Raw genomic sequence first — 21971 nt, forward strand, 5'->3', positions numbered from 1 at the left:
CAACTTGCCTACCTGGTTAAATAAAGGTGAAATAAAATAAGTAAAGCAATCAAACAGCCAAAAGGTCAGTACAGGGACAAAGTGGAGTGGCAATTCAACGGCTCAGACACGAAATTCCAGACAATCACTGATTGTAAAGTCGTAGACACCGACGTTTCACTCCCGGACAAACCTAAAACTTTCTTTGCCCGCTTCGATAAAAACACAGTGCCGCCGATGCGTGCTGCTGCCACCCACTAGGACTGTGAGCTCTCGTTCTCTGTGGCTGACCTGAGTAAGACATTTTAGCGTGTTAATCCTTACAAGGCTGCCGGCCCAGATGGCATCCCAAGCCCCGTCTTCAGAGCATGGGCAGACCAGCTGGCTGGAGTATTTACGGACATATTCAATCTGTCCCAATCCCAGTCTGTTGTCCCCAATTGCTTCAAGATGTCCACCATTGTTCCTGAGCCCAAGAAAGCAAAGGTAACTGAACTAAATGACTACCGCCCCGTAGCACTCACTTCTGTCATCATAAAGGGCTTTGAGAGGCTTGTTAGGTAACATATCACTTCCACCTTAACCAACACCCTAAACCCACTACAATTTGCATACCGCCCCAACAGATCCACGGATGACGCAATCGCCATCGCACTGCACTGCCCTATCCCATCTGGACAAGAGGAATACCTGTGTAAGAATGCTGTTCATCGACTACAGCTCAGCCTTCAACACCATAGTACCCTCCAAGCTCATCACTAAGCTCAGGGCCCTGGGCCTAAACCCCGCCCTGTGCAACTGGGTCCTGGACTTCCTGACGGGCCGACACCAGTTGGTGAATGTAGGCAAAAACAACTCTGCAACGCTGATCCTCAACACCCCACAAGGTTGCATGCTCAGCCCCATCCTGTACTCCTTGTGTGGTTACGCACGTCTCCAACTCAATCATTAAGTTTGCAGACGACACAACCATGGTAGGCCTGATTACCAACAACGACAAGACAAAAAGGAGGAGGTGAGGTCCCTGGCAAAGCGGTACCAGAAAAATAACCTCTCCCTCAATGTCAACAAAACAAAAGCGCTGATCATAGAGAGAGCAAGCTCCTCAAATTAACGAGCTGCAGTGGAGAGGTTGAAAAGCTTCAAGTTTCTCGGCATGCACATCACTGACAACCTGAAGTGGTCCATTCACACAAGCAGTGTAACTCAACAAAATGTGAAAAACGTTCAAGGGGGTGTAGACTTTTTATAAGCACTGTTATGGAGGATAACTAGGCTAACTTTACTTTTCCTTAGCTTTAGTTGGCTAGGTAGCTAGCTAGCAAACACACAATCACATCAAGCAGCTGAAATGACAGCAAACAATGTGCATTTTCGTTTGTTTTACCTTTGTTTCTATTTGCTATTCTTTGGCTATATCTATTATAGTGATCTTGATAAATGAATTCGCCTGGATCACAGAAGCTGTCAGTTTCATAACGTTCATATGCATGGCACGGCGGAGATAAAAAAAACGGTGGCTTTCTGTATGGGTCGGATGAGCACACAGCGAGGCTTATATTAACCCCCGCTGTACCAAACCAAATACTAGGCAGGGAGCATGGGGAAATAATGTCAAGACCCTTTTTTCCAAGGGAGATTAAGTTTATGGATGCCTGGCTGGGCTGTGGGACAGTGGATGCACATTGATACATGTAATGGAACTGTTAACAGGCACTCCCTGCTATCAACCATCAGCATCCAGGATCCAAATGTAACCGTTTTATGAAATTGATTTGTCTGTCTCTAGCGATCTGAAAATGTATTGTGTGTTTGCGTGCACGTGTGTATACGTGTGTACAAGGGTGCGCTAGTGCTATCGATATGTATCTTTGGTTTTCATTGGGACTGCATATCAGTGTCTCAATGTTCTTTTTCTGTGTCTGCAGGTGTTTGGGGGTTATTATCACTTCCGGCATCACACCGTGGTGAAGAGATCCCTATCAGGCCACAGGGGAACACACGTACGACTACAGAAGGAACCACAGGTAGTTAACTGTACACAGCCAATGCACCATAAAGCAAGGTTTGCCAAATCTTCACTACTCAAGTGCGTGCCATGTTGCCAACATATGTTCCAAAACAATTAGGCCTACAAGTAAAAATGCAAATAAGAACGTTTCTGTCATGAAACGTTTGGTGCCATCATGGATGACAGTTTGTCAAACTCTCTACATACCGTTCCCTATATCAACAGCTTTACACACTTCCATCCATATGCTTCTGTTCTGACCTCCCCCCAGGTGTGTGGAGTCATAAATATGCAAATCTTCCTCCAAACAACACAACAACGACAGCTGGTCTGTGTGTTTGCGTTCTCATTTTGCGGCGCGTCTTGTAAAAGCATTGTTTTTATCCAAATGTTAATGAGAAGAGGAATCCAGACATTGGCCCATCTGTTACACAAAGACGTTCACAGCTCGAGGAGTAAGCTTCATTTAGGCAGCTGGCTGTAACTGAGCTCTCAGCTCTCTCAGCTCGAGAGAACTAGTCTTTTTTTACCTGAAAGTCAGCTTGTTCAATTCAAATCCTCCAGCATAATTCTGCATCAAAACGCTACTTGTCAAGTTCAGTTCCTCTAGCGTGCGCTCATTCTGCATTCTGCATTCTGCATTCTAGTTACAGGCAGAACTGTGTTGTTTGGATGAGGAGATGGAGGTAGGTGACCTTGTCTGCAGGGTAGCTAAACACTGGGGACATAGTTATAAAGTGTATAAAAAAAAGTATGCAAGCATTTCGCTACACTCGCAATAACATCTTCTAACCATGTGTATGTGACCAATAAAATTTGATTTGATTTGAAGTGAAAACAGGTGTGCCGTGAACCATCTGCAGCTAGCTGTCCCTCCTAGCCAGGGTCGAATTCTTGAAAAGTAGTGTATGTACATCCAGCAGATTTCCTGATGCGGAGCCCAAAAAAAACAGAGGAAGAAAAACTGATGTAGACGCTTGTTGCAATTAGAAACAGTATACAGGAGCTGTCAACAGTGCAGGTATCTATTCCTTTCTTCAGGCTTTTCTGCCCTTTTCCAGAAAGAGAGAGGAGCTTTCACCCAGGCGTAGCTATGTCAACCTAAGTGGACAGTGAGCCACTAGGCTATGATAAGCTATAGAAAGCTGTGGGTGTCAGTCTAGCTGGAAGCTCAGTGAAGATTACATTCAAAAAGCAATAAGATACAGTAGGCGTTAAAGATAACTGGAGAAATAAGATCTGTGAGAAAGTAATACGATGGGGAGATCAGATGAGAAAGGAAGGAATGAGAGAGGGAGATGGAGGCAGGAATCCATCTAACTTAGGGTGCTTTGGTATTTCGGTAGAAATCAGTCTTACTTCATATATACAATATAGTGCATTCCGGAAATGTATTCAGACTTTTTCCACATTTTGTTACGTTACAACCTTATTCTAAACTTGATTCAATAGTTATTTTCCCCTCATCAATCTACACACAATACCCCATAATGATAAAGCAAAAACAGGTTTTTAGAAATGTTTACAATGTATTACAATGTATTAAAAATAAAAAATGGAATTATCACATTTACATAAGTATTCAGACCCTTTACTCAATACTTTGTTGAAGCGCCTTTGGCAGTGATTACAGCCTTGAGTCTTCTTGGGTATGACGCTATAAGCTTGTCACACCTTTATTTGGGGGATTTGTCCTATTCTTCTCTGCAGATCCTCTCAAGCTCTGTCAGGTTGGATGGGGAGTATCGCTGCACAGTTATTTTCAGGTCTCTACAGAGATGTTGGATCGGGTTCATGTCCGGGCTCTGGCTGGGCCACTCAAGGACATTCAGAGACTTGTCCCGAAGCCACTACTGCGTTGTCTTGGCTGTGTGCTTATGGACGTTGTCCTGTTGGAAGGTGAACCTTAGCCCCAATCTGAGTTCCTGAACGCTCTGGAGCAGGTTTTCATCAAGGATCTCTCTGTACTTTTCTCTGTTCATCTTTCCCTCGATCCTGACTAGTCTCCCAGTCCCTGCTGCTGAAAAACATCCCTACAGCTTCACCATAGGGATGGAGCCAGGTTTCCTCCAGACGTGACGCTTTTCATTCAGGCCAAATAGTTCAATCTTGGTTTCATCAGACCAGAAAATCTTGTTTCTCATGGTCTGAGAGTCCTTAGGTGCCTATTTTACTGAGGAGTGGCTTTCATTTGGCCACTCTACCTTTAAGGCCTGATTGGTGAAGTGCTGTAGAGATGTTTGTTCTTCTAGAAGGTTCTTTGGAGCTCTGTCAGAGTGACCATCGGGTTCTTGGTCACCTCCCTGACCAAGGCCCTTCTCCCCGATTGCTCAGTTTGGCCAGGCGGCCAGCTCTAGGAAGTGTAATGCGGTGCGTACTTGCAGCAGAGAAGTCAGGCGCAGGAGAGCGAAAACTGATTTCCAACGGTGTCGTTTAATAAACATAAACCACCGTCAACAGAACAATACATGAAATGGGTCAAACAAAACCCGGTAAATACCAGAATACCGTGCAACAGCACTACAAGAAACAATTACGGACAAGGACATGGGGGGGGAACAGAGGGTTAAATACACAACATGTAATTGATGGAATTGGAACCAGGTGTGATGGAAGACAAGACAAAACCTATGGAAAATGAAAAGTGGATCGGTGATGGCTAGAAGATCGGCGGCGTCGACCGCCGAACGCTGCCCGAACAAGGAGAGGGACCAACTTCGGCGGAAGTCGTGACAGTCCGTCCGTCCCCCCCCCCCCCCCCTTGACACGCGGCTCCAGCAGCGCATGGACACCGGCCTCGGGGACGACCCGGAGGGCGAGGCGCAGGGCGATCCGGACGAAGACGGTGGAACTCCTGCAGCATTGAAGGGTCCAACACATCCAAGGGTCCAACCTCGACCGGAACCCAGCACCTCTCCTCCGGACCGTACCTGTCCCACTCCACGAGGTACTGAAGGCCCCTCGCCCGACGCCTTGAATCCCGTATGGAGCAAACGGAGTACGCCAGGGCCCCCCCGATGTCCAGAGGGGGCGGGGGAACCTCCCGCACCTCAGACTCCTGGAGCGGGCCAGCCACCACTGGCCTGAGGAGAGACACATGGAACGAGGGGTTAATACGGTAATCTGGTGGAAGCTGTAACCTATAACAAACCTCGTTCACTCTCCTCAGGACTTTAAATGGCCCCACAAACCGCGGACCCAGCTTCCGGCAGGGCAGGCGATCTGCATTCTCCTTTTGGCGCATCACGGCCTGCTGAAGGTGAACACGGACAGCTTCCCATGTCTCCTCCACGCACCTGAACCAGTCATCCACTGCAGGAACCTCGGTCTGACTCTGATGCCAAGGCGCCGGAACTGGCTGGTACCCCAGTACGCACTGTAAGGGAGAGAGGTTAGTGGAGGAGTGGCGAAGCGAGTTCTGTGCCATCTCGGCCCAGGGAACGAATGCCGCCCACACACCTGGCCGGTCCTGGCAATAGGACCGCAGAAACCTACCCACATCCTGGTTCACTCTCTCCACCTGCCCATTACTCTCGGGGTGAAACCCTGAAGTAAGGCTGATTGAGACCCCCAGACGTTCCATGAACGCCTTCCAGACCCTAGACGTGAACTGGGGACTCCGATCAGACACTATATCCTCAGGCACCCCGTAGTGCCGGAAGACGTGTGTAAACAAGGCCTCCGCAGTCTGTAGGGCCGTAGGAGACCGGGCAGAGGGAGGAGACGACAGGACTTAGAGAAACGATCCACAACGACCAGGATCGCGGTGTTACCCTGTGAGGGTGGAAGATCAGTCAGAAAATCCACCGACAGGTGCGACCAAGGCCGCTGTGGAACGGGTAAGTGGTGTAGCTTACCTCTGAGCAGGTGCCTAGGAGCCTTACACTGGGCGCACACAGAGCAGGAGGAAACATAAACCCTCACGTCCTTAGCCAAGGTAGGCCACCAGTACCTCCCACTCAAACAGCGCACTGTCCGACCGATCCCAGGATGACCAGAGGAGGGTGACATGTGGGCCCAAGAGATCAACCAGTCACGAACAGCAGACGGGACATACAGACGCCCAGCGGGACACTGGATGGGAGCGGGCTCTGCACGTAACGCCTGCTCTATGTCCGTGTCCAGCTCCCACACTACCGGCGCCACCAGGCAGGAGGCGGGGAGTATGGGAGTGGGATCCATGGGCCGCTCCTCTGTGTCATACAGCCGGGACAATCCGTCTGCCTTCACGTTCTGGGAGCCTAGTCTGTAGGAAAGGGTAAACACAAAACGGGTGAAAAACATGGCCCACCTTGCCTGGTGAGGGTTCAGTTTCCTCGCTGCCCGGATGTACTCCAGATTGCAGTGGTCAGTCCAGATGAGAAAAGGGTGTCTAGCCCCCTTAAGCCAATGTCTCCACACCTTCAAGGCCCTGACGACAGCCAACAGCTCCCGGTCCCCCACGTCATAGTTTCGCTCTGCTGAGAGAGCACAGCTCCTATCCCAGCCTCGGATGCGTCCACCTCCACTATGAACGCCAAAGAGGGATCCGGATGCGCCGACACGGGAGCCGAGGTAAACAGAGCCCTCAGGTGACTAAAAGCCCTGTCCGCCTCAGCCGACCACTGCAAACGCACCGGGCCCCCCTTCAGCAGTGAGGTAATGGGAGCCGCTACCTGACCAAAACCCCGGATAAACCTCCGGTAGTAGTTGGCAAACCCTAAGAACCGCTGCACCTCCTTTACCGTGGTGGGAGTCAGCCAATTACGCACGGCTGAAATGCGGTCACTCTCTATCTCCACCCCTGAGGTGGAAATGCGATACCCTAGGAAGGAGACGGACTGCTGGAAAAACAAGCATTTCTCAACCTTGATGTACAGGTCATGCTCCAACAGGCGACCAAGCACCCTGCACACCAGGGACACATGCTCGGCACGTGTAGCGGAGTACATGAGAATGTCATCAATATACACTACTACACCCTGCCCGTGCAGGTCCCTGAAAATCTTGTCTACAAAGGCTTGGAAGACTGATGGCGTATTCATCAACCCGTACGGCATGACGAGGTACTCATAGTGCCCTGAGGTGGTACTGAAAGCCGTCTTCCACTCGTCTCCCTCCCGGATACGCACCAGGTTGTAAGCGCTCCTGAGATCTAGTTTGGTGAAGAAGCGCACCCTGTGCATTGACTCAATCGCTGTGGCAATGAGTGGTAGCGGGTAACTATACCTCACCGTGATCTGGTTCAGACCCCGATAGTCAATACACGGGCGCAGACCTCCCTCCTTCTTCTTCACAAAAAAGAAACTCGAGGAGATGGGTGAAGTAGAGGACCAAACGTACCCCTGACGCAGGGATTCGGAGACATATGTTTCCATAGCCTCCGCCTCCGCCTGTGAGAGGGGATACACGTGACTCCTGGGAAGTGCAGCATCTACCAGGAGATTTAGCGCACAATTGCCCCGTCGATGGGGTGGTAATTGAGTCGCCTTCTTTTTAGAGAAGGCGAGAGCCAAATCGGCATATTAAGGGGGAATGCGCATGGTGGAGACCTGGTCTGGACTTTCCACCATAGTAGCACCAACGGAAACCCCTAAACACCTCCCGAGCACTCCCGCGACCACTCCGGGAAAGCCCTCTGTGGCCAAAAAACAGTGGGGTCATGACAAACTAACCAGGGTAGGCCTAGCACCATGGGAATCGCAGGAGAGTCAATAAGGAAGAGACTAATTCTCTCCTTGTGCCCTCCCTGCGTCACCATGCCCAGAGGAGCGGTGGCCTCCCTGATCAAACCTGACCCTAATCGTCGACTATCTAAGGCGTGAACGGGAAAGGGCACAGCCACGGGAACAATGGGGATCCCTAAACTATGGGCGAACGATCTATCTATAAATTTCCCAGACGCGCCTGAATCGACGAGCGCCTTATGCTGGGAATGCGGGGAAAACTCAGAAAAAGTGACATAGACAAACATATAAGCAACAGAGGGCTCTGGGTGAGAATGGTGCCGGCTCACCTGGGGTGTAGCCAGAGCGCCCTGCCTGCTGCCTCGATCCCCAGAGGAACCAACCCGGCACCGACTGGCAGTGTGACCTCTGCGGCCACAGATGGTGCACAAGCTGGAACCCCCTCCGGTCTCCCTGCGCACCGCCCCTCCCAGCTCCATAGGTATCGGAGAGGCGGTGCGGGGGTATGGAACCACCAGACCCCGATCTGAACGTCCGCGGGTAGCCAGCAGGTTGTCCAGCCGGATGGACAGGTCCACCAGCTGGTCGAACGTGAGGGTGGTGTCTCTGCAGGCCAACTCCCGACGGACGTCCTCGCGCAGACTGCAGCGGTAATGGTCGATCAGGGCGCTGTCGTTCCATCCCGCGCCGGAAGCCAGGGTCCTAAACTCCAGGGCGAACTCCTGGGCGCTCCTCGTCTCCTGCCTCAGATGGAAGAGGCGCTCACCCGCCACTCTACCCTCGGGCGGGTGGTCGAAGACTGCCCGGAAACGGAGGGTAAACTCCTCAAACTGGTCCAACGCCGCATCTCCCTCTCTCCACACGGCGTTGGCCCACTCCAGGGCTTTCCCGGTGAGGCACGAGACGAGGGCGGACACCCTCACGAGCCGGGTGGACGGTTGCCAGGTATAGGTCCAGTTGTAAAAGGAACCCCTGGCAGTTCGCAGCCTTCCCATCATATTCCTGGGGTAGGGAGAGACGAATCCCACTGGGACCAGGAGGAAGAGGGGCGCTCAGGGGAGACCCCGGTTGTGCTGGTGGAGGTGCTGGAACAACTCCCTGTCTCTCCCAGCGGTCCATTGTCTGGACAACGCGGTCCATGGTGGTGCCAAGATGTTGGAGTATTGCTGCGTGCTCCCGGACGCGCTCCTCCACCCCTATACCCGGGGTACCTGCTCCTGCTGACTCCATAGTTTTGGTACGTAATTCTGTAATGCGGTGCGTACTGGCGGCAGAGAAGTCAGGCGCAGGAGAGTGAAAACTGATTTACAACGGTGTCGTTTAATAAACATAAACCACCGTCAACAGAACAATACATGAAATGGGTCAAACAAAACCCGGTAAATACCAGAATACCGTGCAACAGCACTACAAGAAACAATTACGGACAAGGACATGGGGGGGAACAGAGGGTTAAATACACAACATGTAATTGATGGAATTGGAACCAGGTGTGATGGAAGACAAGACAAAACCAATGGAAAATGAAAAGTGGATCGGTGATGGCTAGAAGATCGGCGACGTTGACCGCCGAACGCTGCCCGAACAAGGAAAGGGACCAACTTCTTCCGTTTAAGAGTGATGGAGGCCACTGTGTTCTTGGGGACCTTCAATGCTGCAGACGTATTTTGGTACCCGTTCCCCAGATCTGTGTCTCGACACAATCCTCTCTCAGAGCTCTACGGACAAATCCTACGAGCTCATAACTTGGTTTTTGCTCTGACATGCACTGTCAACTGTGGGACCTTATATAGACAGGTATGTGCCATTCCAAATCATGTCCCATCAATTGAATTTACGACTGGTGGACTCCAATCAAGTTGTAGAAACATCTCAAGGATGATCAATGAAAACCGGATGCACCTGAGCTCAATTTTGAGTCTCACAGCAAAGGGGCTGAATACTTGTGTAATAAGGTATTTCTGTTATTTATTTTTAATAAATTAGCAAAAAAATCCAAAACCTTTTTTCGCTTTGTCTTTATAGGGTATTGTGTGTAGATTGATGAGAGAAAAATATTATTTAATCAATTTTAGAATAAGGCTGTAACAACAAATCTGTAAAAAGTCAAGGGGTCTGAATTCTTTCTGAATGCACTGTATATACTACTACTGTAATTTGAGGTAAAGAGTGGTTTCCTGTATATATCCTGTCGTGGAAATTCAGTTCTGAGAGTGGTTTGGTTACTTATTCAAACAATCATCTTTATTTAATATCGATTAATTATTGAAATAATGAGGCTGGTCGACCCCCCACCCTTGAGTGTTGGACCGAGTAACCTAACCTTTACACAAATGCAGAGTACTATATATAGCTGACACTAACAATGCTCAGTCATGGTTGGCTCAACCCCCCTCATGCAGATTGGCGCATCATAAACCACTCTGGGTCCATCCTGTCATTATCTGCATGTGGGTTGTCTTAACCCCACCCTGGCTTAGTTTCCGAAATGATTTTGAGACAATGAGGGATTGTTCTACACCTAAGCTATCTCAAGTAAAACACATTCTTGTCTCTGTAATGCAGTCTTTAACCCATTTGTCAGCTCAAGCCATCTCCAGTGACCATACGCCCAGATTAGCTGCAGGGAACTAGAGTGGAGACCTTAAAAACACAGACACTAGTAGGACAGAAATGTCTTGCTATTAGTTAAATATCAATTGTTAACCATTAATATAAAATGAACCAGGTAAATATGCCATTTTTCTTTCACAATCCATATGCTCATTCAGGAGGACTCTTTAGACAGTTTCAAAGGGCAACTTCAACCTGGTCACACACACATATACTTTAGTTAACCCCAGGCTGCAGGTGAGCAGGGTTCAGGCTGGGGAACAGCTTGTCCAGGGCAACCTCACTCTAACAAATCCTGCCCAAAGCAAAGCCAGGCCATGGGCACTCTGGCAGACAGCGACCACTGCAATACACTTTAGACACTTTAGAAAGGGTCAAATGTGTGTGGGTGCGTGCACACCTGTTCTGAATAAAACACATTCAGTGTGTGTTGGATTTGTGTTTTCCCCAAGATGGATGTATTAAATATGGTTTCATCTAAATATTAATTAACTAAATGTTTTTGCTGAAAGTGGCGTAATACAGAGGAGGGATGACGGTCTATAGGTTGGTGACTATAATGTAAGGCTTAGGTAAATTAGTGCATGGAAAGCTTCCGCTAGATCCTCTCAGTGTAATCCTGGACCTGTCTCACCCATTCCTCCCATTGTCTTGTGTCTTCAGCCCTGCCTGGCTGACACACCGCTTAGCTCCATTCGCTTTGAATAATCACACACTGCAAAGATGACATTGGCAGAATCGCATAACCCCCGCCATTAAACCAGAGACTTTTTGTCATCTTTTCTCTCCCTCCTCTCTTATACTCACTCTCTCTCTCACCGTGAGGGATGGATGAAATCTATTTGTTTTCGGGGCAGCTTTTTTATTCTGTCTTAACTTCTATGGGCTACGTGGGACCCACCTAGCGTCCCACCTGCGGGACACAGCCAGTGAAATATCAGGGCGGCAAATTCAAAACAACAAAATGTCATAATTCAACTTTCTCAAACATACAACTATTTTACACCATTTTAAAGATACACTTCTCCTTGATGTAACCACATTGTCCGATTTCAAAAAGGCTTTACAGCGAAAGCAAAACATTAGATTATGTTAGGAGAGTACATAGACAAAAATAATCACACAGCCATTTTCCAAGCAAGGACATGTGTCAATAAAACCCTTAACACAGCTAAATGAAGCACTAACCTATGACGATCTTCATCAGATGACACTCCTAGGACATTATGTTATACAATACATGTATGTTTTGTTTGATAAAGTTCATATTTATATCCAAAAACAGCATTTTACATTGGCGCGTGATGTTCAGAATATGTATTCCCACCAAAACTGCTGGTGAATGTGCACATCAATTTACAAAAATACTCATCATAAACGTTGACAAAATATATAACAATTATTTAAAGAATTATAGATAGACTACTCCTGGATGCAACCGCTGTGTCAGATTTTAAAATAGCTTTACGGAGAAAGCACATTTTTCAATATTCTGAGTACATAGCTCGCCATCACAGCAAGCTATACAGACACCCGCCAAGTTCGGGGCAACCTAAACTCAGAATTAGTATTAGAAATATTGTCTTACCTTTGCTGATCTTCGTCAGAAAGCACTCCCAGGACTGCTACTTCCACAAGAAATTTTGTTTTTGTTCGAAATAATCCATATTTATGTCCAAATACCTCAGTTTTGTTCGTGCGTACAGATCACTTATCCAAAGGCATAAGGCGCAAGCGCGTAACCAGAGACGAAAAGTCAAAACGTTCCATTACCGTACTTAGAAGCATGTCAAATGCTGTTTAAAATCAATCTTTATGGTATTTTTAACGGAAAATTGCGATAATATTCCAACCGGACAATAGCATATTCATTCAAGAAGAAAAAGAAGGAACGGCGCGCTCGCGGGATCGAGCATATCCAATCCCTTTGTCTCCAGGCAGTCCACTGATTGACTGAGCTCCTGTACTCTGCCCAGTGACAGGAGAATTCTCAAACCACTTTCTGAAGGCTGTTGACAGCCAATGGAAGCCTTAGGAAGTGCAACGTGACCCCACAGAAACTGTAGTTTCGATAGAGAATCAAAAGAAGAACTACAATTCTCAGACTTTCCACTTCCTGGTTGGATTTTACTCAGGTGTTTGCCTGCCATATGAGTTATGTTATACTCACAGACACCATTCAAACAGTTTTAGAAACTTCAGAGTGTTTTCTATCCAAATCTACTAATAATATGCATATTCTAGTTTCTGGGCAAGAGTAGTAACCCGTTTAATTTAGGTACGTTTTTTCAACCGGCCGTGAAAATACTGCCCCCTACACCCCAACAGGTTAACAAACCTCACTGTTACTTATTGCATACTTAGGAGGGGATATTTTCATTTCCACTCTCTCCAATCTCCTCTCTCCCTGTGGAGTTGTCAGTAGCTATTACACACACACATACACAGTGCAGTGTGTCTGGAGGCTGTGGCAGTGGCATTATGGATTATGTATCTCCTCTCTCCATAAGCCAGATATGAGGATCAGAGAGGAGACACAGTGTGTCTAGCAGCCCATCATTAGAAACCAGGCCTACCTGAGGATCTGTCTTTTTCAGCAATCTATTTCCTGTGTTTGAGGGGTACAAAATCCACTTTTCACTTAAATCTCGTTGGATTGATTGCTTTCACTTTACACCTGTGACTCTTTCATACTCTTGCTTGTGCCTGTGATTTTTCCCCGTTAATGTTATCACCGCAGAAATGTTTGTAATGAGCTGTCAAACACACTCTGGTAATGGCTGAATGGGATACATTGTCTTTCCGTTGAATCTATAAAGCCTTGTTCACATTGGCAGTTTGAAGTTACTCAAATCCTATTTATTTGCATATCTGATTTGAATCTGTTATTTTTCCTGCAGTCTGAACAGCCAAAAAACACATGGAATCAGATCAAGCCACGTTTCAAACCACCTTCATAGGAAGTTTGAAGTCATATACAAATCTGATTCCTGGCCATGTGATTTGTGTCTGAACGGTCAAATCATGTTTATTATGTTATTCTGCATATCTTGTTGCTTGCTAACTACTCTGTTGACAGTTTAACAAGAACATGTGGTAGCTAATTGTTTACAAACAAATTAGTGAATGTGCGAGAAAGCTAAACAGCTACCGAGCTAGCTAGTTGACTGCTATGGCTACCAAAAACAGCTACCTAACTAGCTAGTTGACTGCTGTGGCTAGCCAAAAACAGCTACCTACCTAGCTAATTGACTACTGTGGCTATCCAAAAAGGATTTGTTTTGAAAGTTGGATCATGTTATCCTTGGAGGCTTTAAAAGTGTTCTTACCCTATGATTTTGAACATTCAATGCAACTGGGAAACGTTCATGGCAGGCATTGTTGTCACCTTAGCTTGCTTTTTCTGAGTGATAGGAAACACAAGCACCACCACCAATCAGCCTACACCACTGCACACACTCCCGTTGTTACTAGCGTAGCCTTGTCAGCAAATGACTACTGTCTAAACACACACAAATCTGATTTGGTCTCTTGTAACTTGCTGTTTGGACAGTCGGGACAGTCGGTAGTTCAAATGCATGTTGAACTACTGACTGTCCAAACAGCAAGTTACAAGTTACCAAATCGGATTTGTGTGTGTGTTCAGACAGCAGTCCGTAATAGGTCTACGGTCAAACAACCACCCTTCTGCACTGTCAAACGCTCCCTAAAACACTTCAGTGAGCAGGCCTTTCTAATCGACCTGGCCAGAGTATCCTGGAAGGATATTGACCTCATTCCGTCAGTAGACGATGCCTGGTTATTCGTGCTTTCCTCACAATCTTAAATAAGCATGCCCCATTAAAACAGAACAGATATAGTCTGTGGTTCACTCCAGACCTGACTGCCCTTGACCAGCACAAAAACATCCTGTGGCGTACGGCATTAGCATCGAATAGCCCCGCGATATGCAACTCTTCAGGGAAGTTAGGAACCAAAATACACAGGCAGTTAGGAAAGCAAAGGCTAGCTTTTTCAAACAGAAATTTGCATCCTGCAGCACAAACTCCAAAAAGTTCTGTGACACTGTAAAGTCCATGGAGAATAAGAGAACCTGCTCCCAACTGCCCACTGCACTGAGGCTAGGAAACACTGTCACCACCGATAAATCCACTGTAATTGAGAATTTCAAGAAGCATTTTTCTACGGTTGGCCATGCTTTCCACCTGGCCACCCCTACCCTGGTCAACAGCCCTGCACCCCCCACAGCAACTTGCCCAAGCCTCCCCCATTTCTCCTTCACACAAATCCAGATAGCTGATGTTCTGAAAGAGCTGCAAAATCTGGACCCCTACAAATCAGCAGGGCTAGACAATCTGGACCCTCTCTTTCTAAAATGATCCACCGAAATTGTTGCAACACCTATTACTAGCCTGTTCAACCTCTCTTTTGTATCGTCTGAGATCCCCAAAGATTGGAAAGCTGCCGTGGTCATCCCCCTTTTCAAAGGGGGAGGCACTCTAGACCCAAACTGCTATATCTATTCTACCCTGCCTTTCTAAGGTCTTCGAAAGCCAAGTTAACAAACAGATCACCGACCATTTCGAATCCCACCCTACCTTCTCCGCTATGCAATCTGGTTTCCGAGCTGGTCATGGGTGCACCTCAGCCACGCTCAAGGTCCTAAACGATATCATACCCGCCATCGATAAGAGATAATACTGTGCAGCTGTATCCATCGATCTGGCCAAGGCTTTCGACTCTGTCAATCACCACATTCTTATCAGCAGCCTCAACAGCCTTGGTTTCTCAAATGACTGCCTCGACTTGTTCACCAACTACTTCTCAGACAGAGTTCAGTGTACCAAATCTGAGGGCCTGTTGTCCGGACCTCTGGCAGGTGGTCACAGGGTTGGGGGTGCCACAGGGTTCAATTCTCGGGCTGACTCTTTTCTCTGTATACATCAATGATGTCGCTCTTGCTGCTGGTAATTCTCTGATCCACCTCTACACAGACGACACCATTCTGTATACTTCTGGCCCTTCTTTGGACACTGTGTTAACTGACCTCCAGACGAGCTTCAATGCCATATAACTCTCCTTCCGTGGCCTCCAACTGCTCTTAAATGCCCGTAAAACTAAATGCATGCTCATCAACCAATCGCTGCCCGCACCTGCCCACCCATCCAGCATCACTACTCTGGACTGTTCTTACTTAGAAAATGTGGACAACTACAAATACCTAAGTGTCTGATTAGACTGTACACACTCCTTCCAGACTCACATTAAACATCTCCAATCCAAAATTAAATCTAGAATCGGCTTCCTATTTTGCAACAAAGCATTCTTCACTCATGCTGCCAAACATGCCCTCGTAAAACTGACTATCCTGCCGAAACTTGACTTTGGCGATGTCATTTACAAAATAGCCTCCAACACTCTACTCAGCAAATTGGATGCAGTCTATCACAGTGCCATCCATTTTATCACCAAAACCCCATATACTACCCACCACTGCGACCTCTATGGCTGGCCCTCACTACATATCCGTCACCAAACCCACTGGCTCCAGGTCATCTAAAAGTCTTTGCTAGGTAAAGCCCCGCCTTATCTCAGCTCACTGGTCACCATAGCAGCACCCAAAGCCAATTCCTCCTTTGGCCGCCTTTCCTTCCAGTTCTCTGCTGCCAATAAATGGAACGAATTGCAAAAATCACTGAAGCTGGAGACCCATATCTCCCTCACTAACTCTATGCACCAGCTGTACATAGCCTATCTGTAAATAGCCCATCCAACTACCTCATCCCCATACTGTTATTTAATTTTTTGCTCCTTTGCACCCCAGTATCTCTACTTGCACATTTCATCATCTGCACATCTATCACTCTAGTTTTTAATTGCTAAATTGTAATTATTTCGCCACTATGGCCTATTTATTGCCTTACCTCCCTTATCTTACCTCATTTGCACACACTGTATATAGACTTTTTCTCTATTGTGTTATTGACTGTATGTTTGTTTATTCCACGTGTAACTCTGTGTTGTTGTTTGTGTCGCACTGCTTTGCTTTATCTTGGCCAGGTCGCAGTTGTAAATGAGAACTTGTTCTCAACTAGCCTACCTGGTTAAATAAAAGTGAATTTCTTTTTTTAAAGTCATTTGCTGACAAGGCTATGCTAGTCATAGTAATGACGGTGTGTGTGCAGTGGTGTAGGCTGATTGGTGGTGGTGCTTCCTATCACTCAGAAGTTATGTAGCAAGCTAAGGTGACAACAATGTGCCTTTATCTATATGCTAACATCGCACAACAAGGCCTAATTTATCATGACCATTACAACTAACATGTTCTAATTGCTAAATTGCCCTATCTACACTACCATTCAAAGTTTGTTAGTTTATTATTTTAAAAGGCTAATTGATCATTAGAAAACCCTTTTGCAATTATGTTAGCATAGCTGAAAACTGTTGTGCTAATTAAAGAAGCAATAAAACTGTCCTTCTTTAGACTAGTTGAGTATCTGGAAAATCAGCATTTATGGGTTCGATTACAGGCTCAAAAACAAAGACCTTTCTTCTAAAAATCGTCAAGCTATTCTTGTTCTGAGAAATGAAGGCTATTCTCTGCGAGAAATTTCCAAGAAACTGAAGATCTCGTACAACGCTGTGTAATATTCCCTTCACAGCAAACTGGCTCTAACCAGAATAGAAAGAGGAGTGGGAGGCCCCGGTGCACAACTGAGCAAGAGGACAAGTACATTAGAGTGTCTAGTTTGAGAAACAGATGCCTCACAAGTCCTCAACTGGCAGCTTCATTAAATAGTACCCGCAAAACACCAGTCTCAACGTCAACAGTGAAGAGGCGACTCTGTGATGCTGGCCTTCTAGGCAGAGTTGCAAAGAAAAAGCCATATCTCAAACTGGCCAATAAAAAGAAAAGATTAAGAGGGACAAAAGAACGCAGACATTGGACAGAGGTATCATGCCTAGAAGGCCAGCATCCCGGAGTCGCCTCTTCACTGTTGACATTGAGACTGGTGTTTTGCAGGTCAATTAGTTGCTGATAATGGGCCTCTGTACGCCTATGTAGATATTCCATAAAAAAATCAACCATTTCCAGCTACAATAGTCATTTACAACATGAACAATGTCTACGCTGTATTTCTGATCAATTTTATGTTTTTTAATGGATAAAAAATGTATATTCAGCCAATAAAAACCAATTGCCATTTGAGAGTCATTCATTGTAACCATAATGATTTGTGTTACCTGCTCGGCTCTGACAGTGTCACTAAGATGTGATGCGAGTTTTCTGCTCCTGCTTTTGATAAAACGCATAAGAAATGTCTTGCTGCGTTTTGTAAATGCATATCTGAAAATATTCTTATTGTAATTTCTGCTCGACATCAGACTAATTTTGCGTCAGTTGCGCTTCTCCACTGGGAAGAGACTTCATGAACTGGGATTCTATTAGCTGTCTGCTGTCTGCTGGTGTGTAGCTACTTTTCTAGGTACTTTTCTTGGTGTAGCCTCCAATTTTCTGGTAAAATGCAAGATTAACTTCAAGCAAAACATTAGATTAGTGACTGTAAATGACTGTAACCAAACATTATTATTATTTATTTGTTATTTTTTATTTAACCTTTATTTAGCTAGGCAGTCAGTTAAGAATAAATTCTTATTTGCAATGACGGCCTAAACATGACTGTCACCAATCATTCTAGATTAATGAGGTAATGGCAATGATTAACAGTAGCCTGCATTTTACTACTGGTTATACTTTTGGCGGGAGAGTGCACATGGAGAGAGAAGTGCCTAGTGTTTTGTTGCCACACAGTATTTGAAAAAAAATGTGATCTCTGGTTAAAGACCAATATTTAACATTAGTTCAAAAACTTGATTACTCATGCCCATCCCTATTTCTGGGTAACAATGAAGTACCTTACTGTAATAGTTTTCCATGAAAATAGCAACAACAAAAAAAGCTTGAATTTTGCTAGGACTGTCTGGGAGTGGTCTGAGTGGGAAGGGGAAACTGAAAACTAGCTGTTATTGGCAGAGAGGTTTGGAACTCTCTTTGTTATTAGTCTATTAACCTCTCTTGGGTAGGGGGCAGTATTTTCACGGCTGGACGAAAAACGTACCCAAATTAAACGGCCTACTACTCGGGCCCAGGAACTAGAATATGCATATTACTAGTAGATTTGGATAGAAAACACTCTGAAGTTTCTAAAACTGTTTGAATGATGTCTGTGAGTATAACAGAACTCATATGGCAGGCAAAAACCTGAGAAAAAATCCAACCAGGAAGTGGAGGATCTGAGGCTGTAGTTTTTTCAAGTGATTTCCTATCCAACACACAGTGACTTAGGGTTCCTTTTGCACTTCCTAAGGCTTCCACTAGATGTCAACAGTCTTTAGAAAGTTGTTTGAGGCTTCTATGGTGAACAGAGAGCCAACAAAGGAAGTTGGAAGTTGTTGACTCAAGAAAACACATGAGTTCATTGGCGCGCGTTCACGTGAGGGGTAGCTGTGTTCCAAAACGTTTTTCAAGACATTGGAATTGTCCGGTTGGAATATTATTGAAGTTCTAAGTTAAAAAGGCCCTAAATATTGATGCTATACAACGTTTGACATGTTTGAACAAACGTAAATATAACTTTTTTTGACTTTTCGGCGTGACATTTTGGCCGAGCTTCCTACATTTGGAGTAGCTTACTGAACGTGCAAACAACAACGAGGTAGTTGGACATAAATTATGGACTTTATCGAACAAAACAACATTTATTGTGGACCTGGGATTCCTGGAAGTGCCTTCTGATGAAGATCATCAAAGGTAAGTGAATATTTCTAATGCTATTTATGATTTTAGATGACTCCAAAATGACAGGTATCTGTATTGCTTGATGTCTTTTTCTGAGCGCAGTACTCAGATTATTGCAAAGTGTGCTTTCCCCGTGAAGCTTTTTTGAAATCTGTCACAGCGGTTGGATAAAGGAGATGTTCATCTATATTTCTTTGAATAACAGTTTAATATTTTATCAACGTTTATGATGAGTATTTTTGTAAATTGTTGTGCTGATTCACCGGCAGTATTGGAGGCAAAATATTTTCTGAACATCACGCACCAATGTAAAATGCTGTTTTTGGATATAAATATCAACTTGATCGAACAAAAAATGCATGTATTGTGTAACATGATGTCCTAGGAGTGTCATCTGATGAAGATCGTCAAAAGTTACTGCATAATTTTAGCTGGTTTTCTGGTTTTTGTGACGCCTGTCCTTGCTAGGAAAATGGCTGTGTGGTTTTTCTTGTGTTGGAACTGTCCTAACATAATCTAACTTTATGCTTTCGCCGTAAAGCCTTTTTGAAATCGGACAATGTGGTTACATTAAGGAGACGTGTATCTTTAAAATGGTGTAAAATAGTCGTATGTTTGAGAACTTTGAATTATGACATTTTGTGGTTTTGAATTTGACGCTCTTATTTTTCACTGGCTGTTGAATAGTGTGAACCGTGGGTCCCACCTCCCCAAGAGAGGTTAACCAATTTACCGGTTTGTGATCACACCAGGCAAGCCGAAACTCCTACCCATGCAAACCTGCTGATTAGAAAGTCCTGTGCAGATTGAATTTTCAACCAGCAACTATCAGGATATAATAGTGATTACATTTTTTTTTTTTTGAGTGTTAGTTTCATCAGCTGTTGTACAGTATGATACAAAACACAGGAAAAATAATAATTTGGACTGCACTGGCCCTTTAATACAGTTGAGATGCGCTGTAATGAAAGCAACTTCCGAAAATGAACACTCGGAATAGTGGTATTATGTTTGATCTCACAAACAATGTAAAGTATGTATAGATAGGTGTAATCTAGAGGTAAGCGTATTGATTTTTAATCCGGGGGTATCCTGCTATTGACATACTTATTGAATTATGCAAGAGAACATGACAACAACAGTAATTAATGAGGCAGTCTAGACAGCACAGGTGAGTGCAGGTAGGGTAGACAGAGGAAGTGTTTGATGGCTGTTTCCCCCCTTTGTGTTAATGTATTCATATATGCAAATATGTTTTAATGCAAATGAGGCACATATCATTTTCTTAGTTTTAACATAAAATATAAAAATTAAATACCTGATGCAATACATTTTTTAGATGTGTATTCTAAGAAAGAGAGCAGAGAGACGAAACACACACGCTAATGTGTGTGTGTGTTTGTGTGTGTGTGTTCCTCTTTAGGTGCGGTGGGCGGAGCAGCAGGTGTCTAGGCGGAGGAAGAAGAGGGATGTCTACACCGAACCATCCGACCCCAAATTCCCCCAGCAGTGGTACCTGGTGAGCAAGGTAGTTGTAACGCTGGTATAAAGAATTTTGGAGACAGGCGCAGGATTACACAATAGGGTTTTTTAATACACCCAAAACAAACACGTATACAAAAACACTGGGCTGTACCCAAACAAAAGAGTGAGGGTAAACCTCGTTGAACGCCACGGAACAATACCCGTAATACACAATATATATAGCACGCAGCATAAAAGCTGCACCAACGCATAGGTACTCACACCACCAACGGACATGGGAACAATAACCGACAAAGACATAGGGAACAGAGTGCACATATATAACATACTAATCAGGGGAAATGGGAACCAGGTGTGTTTAATCAGACAAGACAGTCCGTGGTTGATGATAATGAATCCCGTTCAGTGAAGCCTAGAAAACCGGTGACGTAGACCTCCGGAACTTGTGAACAGAATGAGCATCAGTACCGGGGGATCCGTGAAAGTAGTAGTCAGATCCCCCAGAACACTGTAGCCTCTACTGTACTAAAGCCAGGAGTTTTTCTTTATGCTGAACACATTGTACTATTTGAATTAGAACCTCTTAACACCCCTTTGACATGCTAGTATGTAAAATGTTTAAGACCGCAACATAGATACCTGTTGATATAGGGATTCTGCCTTTAAAGTGCACTTTTAAGGCAGTTCACTGCCACTTCACTGCTGTTTACCACATTCATACCTTTAAAACATAGAGACGTGCTGCCATACAGAAAAGGCAGGATGTATTAATCAGAGTATTTCAGTGAGGAGCAGGTTATATTTCCCCCAGTCAGTAAGCCTCTTGTTGACATTTATGTGAAAGCTGGATGTGCTGCCTGCTGAGAAAACTCATCATCTGGGTGTCTGTCATTTAGTTAAATGTCTTCAAAATGTTCTAAAGCGCTCTTCACTTTGTTTACTTCAACTGTCAAGGCCCAAGTTCATTTCCCATGTGTAGTGAATACATGATGGCAATGAATACATGGAAATAATACATTGTCTGCAGGTAGCGCTGGAAGGACAGTTTGCCGAAGTTGAGAGCTGATAAACAGGACTGAGACTGTTATTATAGAACGACCGATATGGATTTTTTTTTAGGGCCAATACCGATTTTTGGGGGGTCAAGGAGGCCGTGATCACGGATTCTTATGAAACTAGTAATTGTAGTCATTTTCCGTGATCGGGAAAAAGTGTTTTTTTATAGCTGTCAGGACGCATCTCTAAATAACTCAGCTGCCAGGAAGAAAATTCTAAACTACTCAATAGGGGTGGCAGCGTAGCCTAGTGGTTAGAGTGTTGGACTAGTAACCAAAAGGTTGCAAGATCAAATCCCCGAGCTGACAAGGTACAAATCTGTTGTTCTACCCCTGAACAAGGCAGTTAATCCACTGTTCCT

The 21971-nt window shown here is 45.3% G+C and overlaps 1 protein-coding gene across 1 annotated transcript in view; it reads left to right on the forward strand.

The window, feature by feature from the left end:
- The window catches only part of furinb (furin (paired basic amino acid cleaving enzyme) b), a 215994-nt gene that overhangs the window by 116210 nt on the left and 77813 nt on the right, over window positions 1-21971 (forward strand). Inside the window, 2 exon segments of the mRNA XM_014125103.2 lie at window positions 1908-2006; window positions 20493-20588. Of these exon segments, the coding sequence (XP_013980578.2) occupies window positions 1908-2006; window positions 20493-20588 (195 nt within the window).

The sequence above is a fragment of the Salmo salar genome, chromosome ssa10 (genome assembly GCF_905237065.1).
Source record: "Salmo salar chromosome ssa10, Ssal_v3.1, whole genome shotgun sequence".
Classification (NCBI taxonomy): Eukaryota; Metazoa; Chordata; class Actinopteri; order Salmoniformes; family Salmonidae; genus Salmo; species Salmo salar.